General features: G+C 53.3%; 1 protein-coding gene across 1 annotated transcript; it reads left to right on the top strand.

Annotated features, from left to right (window-relative positions):
- Positions 1–647: 647 nt before the first annotated feature.
- LMJF_36_5960 (putative glycerophosphoryl diester phosphodiesterase) lies at positions 648–1,598 on the top strand (the record flags this gene model as incomplete). Its single annotated transcript, XM_001687132.1, has 1 exon — positions 648–1,598. One exon carries the CDS (start codon positions 648–650, stop codon positions 1,596–1,598), a length of 951 nt encoding a protein of 316 aa, XP_001687184.1.
- Positions 1,599–7,365: the final 5,767 nt, after the last annotated feature.

Genomic DNA, 7,365 nt, shown 5'->3' with positions numbered 1-7,365 from the left:
AATGCACGTTTGTCTACCGTGACCGATCTCTTTCACCTCCTCCTTTCACGCTCCCTTCTTCTCTTGTCCATTATGACACCACCAAACCACACTTCTCGGGGCGTCGCTTGCGCCGTCAAACTCTTCCTTGTGGGAACTCTCTCTTTCTTTCGCATGATGGGTTGGTGCCTTCGCTTTCCGCCATAATGCCCCCTCCTCCCGAAACATTGCACACATCCCATTCTCTATCCTGCGCCGCTTCATGCTCTGGTCCCTCTCTTCCTCACGCACACGCACGCACTTACAAAGGCAATGTCACTCAACGCTCTCCCGCACACCTTTTGAAGCTCTCTGTTCATGCAAGGCGCGCACACACACACAAGTAGAATCAGAAGCAGACACGTACACACCTCTATGACACTCGACCTTCTCGTTGTAGTCTCTCCAAAACCGAAAGCGGAACACCAGCAATCTTCTCTTTTCGTTGTGTTTTTCCTCACTCTAGCTGCTCGCAGTGTGGCCACTGCATTGCAGGCACTGTCCCTGTCTTCTGCGCAGCCCCATCTTCCGTGATCTTGCCGACTTCTTCCGCCGAGCCATCGACCCTGTCCCCCTCCCCTCCTGTGCTCATTGGAGCTTCCGCTCCTTCTCAGACAATTCCAGTCAAAATGCCGTCAGCGTCGACCACGTGCCAACAGTGTCCCCAGCACACCAACATCGCGCAGAACAACCAGGCCCACCATAAACCGTTGATCCAGCGATTTGTCTGTGAAGGCGCGAGCCCGCGCCCTCAGCTGCGCTTCTTACTGCACTCCCCCGACTCGAAGTTCCCGGTCTGCGTCGCATGTCACCGCGGCGATTGGCGCAATTACGTGGAGAACACGCTCGAGGCTGTGGAAAGCTGCATCCAGATGGGGGCTGACATAGTCGAAGTCGATGTCTGGCGCACAAGTGACGGCGCGCTCATCCTCATGCACGACGAGACGCTGGACCGTACAACGAACGGCACAGGTAGGGTGTGCGATCACACTCTCGCCGAGGTGCGTGCGCTGCGTCTGAAGGACGGGCTTGGTAACATGACGGAGTTCACGGTGCCGACGGTGGAGGAGGTGCTACTGCTAGCGAAGGACCGCGCCATCCTCAACTTGGACAAGGCCGACGTCTACCTGGATGAGCTCTATCCTCTGCTCGTGAAGACTGGGATGGTGGAGCAGACGATTCTAAAGTCGGAGATTCCCTTCGATGAGCTGTGCAAGCGGTACTCTGCGGATTTGCTCAACCGTGTTATTTTCATGCCCATTTTGAATATCACGGACACCACAACGTACAAGAACATCGACCGCGCTTTCGCCGCCAACCACGCCCTGTATGAGGTAAACTTCGAGAAGGAAAATGCCGACGTGTTGCAGTACATTCGAAAGCTCGCCAAGAACTCGGGTGCGGCACTGTGGATCAACACCATTTGGCCGACCACCTGCGGCGGCTACAGCGATGACCACGCGCTGCGTGACAAGGACGCGAACTGGGGCTATGTGGTTGACCGCATCGGCGCCGGCATCATACAGACAGACCGGCCTGCGATGCTGCTCGCGTACCTCCAAGAGCGCGGCTGTCGCTAAGACGGTGACCCGCGGAGACACCAACACCCTTGCCGTTACCAGCCAGCTTCCAGGCCTCTCCGAGGACGCGCACATTCTTTATGGCACCGTAGACGATACAGAAACAAAAAAAAAAACAAAAAGGAAAGAGATCATCCAGACAAGCCTCTGTGCTTTCTCTCTCTCTCTCTCTTTTTGTTTTGGTGTTGTTCGCCTTTTGCTGCTCGACTGCGTGATGTCGTCGGCGCGTTTTATTGCCGTTTTTTTTTTGTTCGTAGTCGCGTGTGGGCGCATGCTCTCTTTCTTTGTCAAGTCTCGTCGCCCTCGCCTTCAACGTCCCTACCAGCCCCGTCCAGCCGTCTTAGCTCTTTGTTGTTCATACGCGCAGATGCGGCTCGGGGTGCATGCGTGCCCATGAAGCTCAATATATCTATCTATCTATCTATCTATCTATCTATCTATATATACCAATGTACACCGAATAACCACAGCAACGCACCGGAGGAGTGGATGTGACGGGTGGCGGGTGCACACCATCCAAACGTGAAAGGATACCCATCGGAAAAAGAATGAGCGGCGGTATACGTCAACGGGCGACCCGCAAAGAACACACCAGCGCTGGCTCTTTTTCATCTCTTGCTCGTCAAACGCATCGCTCTTTTCCACTCTACACCACCCGCACTACCTCAGCAGTGCTACGTTTTCGGTCTTCTCCTTTTTTTGGGGGGAGGGGGAGGGGGCCTTCTTTACTGTTTCTTTATCTGAACGTTGCTTTTTTTTTGGTTGGTCGGCTACCCTTTTTTCGTGTGTGTGTGTGTGTGTGTTGTTGTGGTGTGGGCTGTTCTCTCTTTTCGGCTGATCCGCTTTGTCGATCCCATGAGGAGCTCACTGCTGGGCGAACCCCCTCCCTTCCCCTACTCTGGCCCGCCGATACACACGCACACACACACACACACCTCCTCCTCCCGTTTCAAACGTGGTGCGCGCAACACAAGATAACAACACGACCATGAAGGGAAAAAAGGAGAGAGAGAGAGAGCTAAAGAGAGCAAGAGAGAGAGGGAGAGAGCACACGACCAGATGAAATGAGAGGACGGCGGCTGCGCATGTTGCGGATCTCCCTCCCTCCCTCCCTCCCACCCTCCCCTCACCTTCTTGTTGTGACTGTTTTCATCTCTTTCTTGTCAGCTTGTGTTGGTGGCCCTGTGTCTGTCGTTTTCTCGCTCGCCTTGTTGTTTTTTCGTTTCTATTGTTGTTGCGTATCCTCCTCTTGTCTCGCTCGCTCTGTTTATGTGTGTACACATAAATGCCGAAGGCGAGAAGGTTGTTCACACACACACACACACACATTGAGCGAGAGAGAAAAGAAGGGTACAAGAAGAGGGGTGCGCAATGAAAACAGAGACACGTTGCTCAATAATAATAATACAGGCATACTGGATGTGCACGAAAGATAGTAATGCGAACAACTACAGAGGCGGCAGCCACATCACGATACGCCACTTTGAACAAGCTGCAACCGCCTCCGAAAACGAAAACAAGGTCGATGATTCGATCCTGAGCGAAAACAAACTCGACGCACTTGGGAGGGAGGGGGAAAACGATGCGGCAGTGGTAACGCAGAGAGTGGAATCGCACTTTGGGATTTGTCCCTTCTCGCCTTCCCTCTGCCTCTGCCGTGACTGCGTCTCTCTGTGTAGCTCCGCATGTATGCGCGCATACACAACTCTGCGCAATGCACGCTGATGAAGTATGCTGATCCTCTGGTTCTGTTTTGTTAGAGAGTTTCCCCTATCACATGAACTGCCGCAAGGAGCGAGAACAGGGGGATCACCGAAACTGCGGTGGTCGCGTTTTTGTTTTGTGCTGCAACGAATCTTCGCGGTCCTTGAAAAGCTACGAAGTAACGGTGCAGAGATGCCGACAAGAAGCCAGAGCAGAAGTGCGGAAGATTCCCACATACTTTTTTTCTCGTGCCTCGTCCCGTTTCGTGTTGCGCCCCCTTCGCTCACCTGTTGGCTTCCTTCCTATCCACCTCTCTTAGTGTGCGTGCGCGCTGTCCTTTTCGGGGCTCGACTGCTCGAGCCACTCTTTTCGTTCCCTTCCCTCTTTTCTGACGATCTCTCTGCGGCTTCGTGCCTTAATCCCCGCAAAGCCTTCCCTCCTGGTGTTTTAGGGTGAGTCTACGGCTGCCTTCCGTGACGGCGTGTTTTGGCTCTTAAAAAAACGCAAGCAAGCATCATGGGGCGGGGGAGGAGGGTTTATAAAGAGTGGACTAAAGGAGTCCGACAAGGATCGGGATAGGCGAACAGAATGCCTCGCGGTCCATGTCCATCTGTTTTGCCTTTTCCCTACCCTTTGCGTTTCGGCGAGCATGTGGTCGTATGGCGCAGCAGCCGTATACACCATCGGGCTCTGCGCGTTTATGTGCTGCCTTCGTCAGGGAGTGGACACGATGGAGAAGAGGATATCCATCTACATCTATATATATATATATAGATATATAAAGGTGTGATCCCGTCGCGTTCTTTTCAAACTAGAAACATGGCCGAGTGCGCGAGAGAAAGGGAGGAGAGAAGGGGAGTCTAAAGGCACGGAGAGAACGATTTCGCCGATGGAGAGCGAGATTTGCGAAACAACAACCAAAAGAAGCCGGTACTGCGTTGTGATGTCACCCACGTGACCCATACTCGCCTAAAAAAATTGTTTTCGTTGTTTCGTTGGGTAAGGGTCTCTCGGTGATGTTCTCACTTGATTTTTTTTTGCTCTCTGTTTCTCCTCTTTTCGGATATGCCGTGCTGTCCTACGGTTTACCTTCTGCACCATCCCTCGACGTTAGCAGTTTCTCGCACCTTTTTGTTCTCTTGCTGGTGGGGCTGATATGTTTGTGTCAGTGTGTGGGTTTCGGAGGACGGTCACCTGGCCGCCCTTCTTTCGTCCACGGAACACGCAGCGCCCGCGTCTCTGGCGCTCCGGGCCAGAGATGAGGACCGGCAACTACGCAAGCGATTGGTCGAGGAATCGGGCGTTTGTATTGGTGTGTTAGTGCCGCCAAAAAGCAGAAGACGAGCCGAGAAACGCGCCCTAATGCTGCATTGAGCGGCGCAGGAGTAGAGCGCAATCAGCGGCCCGTTCGTTGAACACGTGCTCTCTGTCTCTCCCCACTGCTAGCCCTCCGCGCGAACTGTGTGCTGATCTTATCAAGTGCACGCTCTCTTTCTCTACTTTGGTGCTCTTCGCGTTTCCCTTCTTTTTGTTTTTTCCTTGTTCTTGACGCTGAGCAGCACTTTTTTTGCTTGCCCTACTTCCCTTCATGGTGTATACGCGTTGCGCCTATCAGCACCTTCCGCCCTGACACCCGGTCCGAGAGTCAGTGATCAAACTTGTGGTCGTTTTCAAGGGAAGAGGATGACATCACCCTAGAGTTTCTTTTTCTTTTCCCTCCTCTTTCTTGCTCTATTCACGCACGACGGCCCGTTGAAACGGATGAACGCGACCATAGTCGGCTTGGATCGCATGTCGCTTCTTTCTCACGCTTGTTTGCGTCCCTTTCCCTTTCTGTGTGTATCCAGTCGCACTTACGGCCCTGATGACATGGAGGCAACTCAGTGCGTGGCGTCAGGGCCCTGCACATTCTCTGTCTCTGTGTGCGTGTGTGTGGGAGGGGGAAGGGAGCCACGCAGCCCCTCCCCCGTTCCCCTATCCCTCTGCCAAATGCCGAGCCACGTCTGATGGGCGACAAGGTCAGGTCGTGGACGGCGTGGTCGCCGGAGCGACCTGCGGCGGGGGAGAGGTTCGCAGGATCCACATGATGGGTAAAGCGCCAGCGCCACTCGAGCGTGTGCCCCATCCCCTGGCCCCTTACACCACCTCCTCCTCAAGGGAGCCGGAGTGCCACCTCCGAGGCGATGCATCGGGTGGCGACCGGCATGACGGGCACGGCTGTGAGGTGGCCTGCGAAGCGGTCGAGTCAGGTGTGGCGCTAAGATGTGCGAGGCGGAGTCCCTTGAAAGAGTAGCATGCAGCTCATCTCTTGTTCGATGACCGAGCAGAGGTGGTTGAAGATAAAACAAAGTCTCCAATTACGGTGGCTGTCTCTTGTTGATCGCAGGTTGGTTGCAGCTTGTTTGCTGCTGTGCGTTGGTGTTTTTTGTTTGTTTTCGTATACCTTTTCTCCCTCCTGATGTTCTCCTTGCTTCCTGTGCTTTGTCTCTCTCTCTCTCTCTGTTTGTGTGTGTGTGTGTGTGATGTATTTCCGTGTTGCAGATTTTGCTTGTCAGTGCTTGCCCTCTTGCTCACCTTTCCCTTGTCGCTGTTTCTTTGGAACTGCTGTTCTCGTGCTCTTTCCTTTTGTTGTTGCTTTTCCTGTGTCTGTTGTATGTACTTCTCCCGTTGGGTTATTGGTATTTCTTGCTCTGGGGGAGGGGTGGGGGGGGCGGTGTAGGGAAGGGTCTCTCTTCTTTATACCTACCCCCTCCCTCCTTTTTTTCCTGTCAGGATGCCAGCCCCCCAGTGAAGCGAATGAAAACGACCGCCGCCAGAGAAAAGGTCGCCAAACGCCTTGTAACGAAAGGGAACCTCCTTCCCCCTCCCCCCCAAAAAAGAGGGCGACAACCGAAGGAAGGAAAGAATAAAAAGAACGCAGCTTGCATTCGAAACGAGAGCGAACCGATCATAAAGAAACGGTGACAAAAACGATGGATGGGAAGGCGAGTATTTCTTGTATTTCGCATACTGGGCCTGCCTCAAACGTTTTCTTTTCGCGGCTCTCTTCCTCCTCGAGCACATGATGCGCGGTAGGTATTCGGCTGTATTCGTTTCTGTCTCCGCCACTGCCTCTCTTGGGGTTTCTGTTGTTTCTCCTTTTCCCCTCTCTCTGCCAAAGCCGGCTCGGCGGAACGGGTCTGTGAGGCGATTGCCTATCGCTTCTCTGTGCTGCTCTGCACGATGGCTTTTCTGTGCTGCATGGGATGCATGCATGAAGTGGAGTTGCTGCTGCAGCTCCTGTTGTTTCAGGACGCGCTCTTTTCTTCCCTCTTCTGCATCCTCTATGCCTCAACGGAACGCAGTAGACACGCATGCGCACACACACACACACACACACACACACAGGAAACACATGAAAGGTAAAGCTATGAGAATCGCTGTAGGTGCTCTCCGTCTTTGAAAGCGTGTGCACAGCCCGGCTACTTCCCCTAAGTGATTCACGGAGTTTACTATACGCCCATCCTTGTGGAATGCTGCGAAATGAAATCCGCATCAACAGAACTGTGTCTTTTTACTTGTTTTTTTTTTGCGATTTTAGCCGTTCTCCCTCCCCTTTTCCATCTTGTTCATGACTTCACGCCGCCCTTACCGAGCGCCGAGAAGAAGGGAAAGGTGAGTGCCGACGCCGACCCCAGATGTAAGCCCACAACGCATCTGTATAACGGGATGCGCTCGGTGTGCTGGCGCATACACGTGTGCATGTGTATTCATTATGGTCTGTGTTCAGGTGCATCTCTCCTCGTGCCTTCTTGTGTGGGTGACTCGCACATGTTTGACGGTTTTGTTCGTGTTTGCAACAGACCCGTGAGACGTGCTGTTCCGATTTTTTTCGTTTTATCTCTGCTTTTATTGTATGCACCTCCAGGCGATATATGTTTGTTTTTTCGAGGGACTCTTGTCGTTTCACTTGTTTTGTTGTTCTCCGTTTCGCTGTTGCCTTAGGGGTGGTTTCGCTCATCGGCTTTCGTTGTAGCACAACATCTTTCGCGCGCGTCCGGCGCGTGCGCTTCTTTTCTCCCTC

This window comes from Leishmania major, chromosome 36 (assembly GCF_000002725.2).
Source record: "Leishmania major strain Friedlin complete genome, chromosome 36".
Lineage (NCBI taxonomy): Eukaryota > Euglenozoa > Kinetoplastea > Trypanosomatida > Trypanosomatidae > Leishmania > Leishmania major.
Note: the sequence above shows the minus strand (reverse complement) of the source record. Positions and strands in the feature narration are given on the sequence as shown.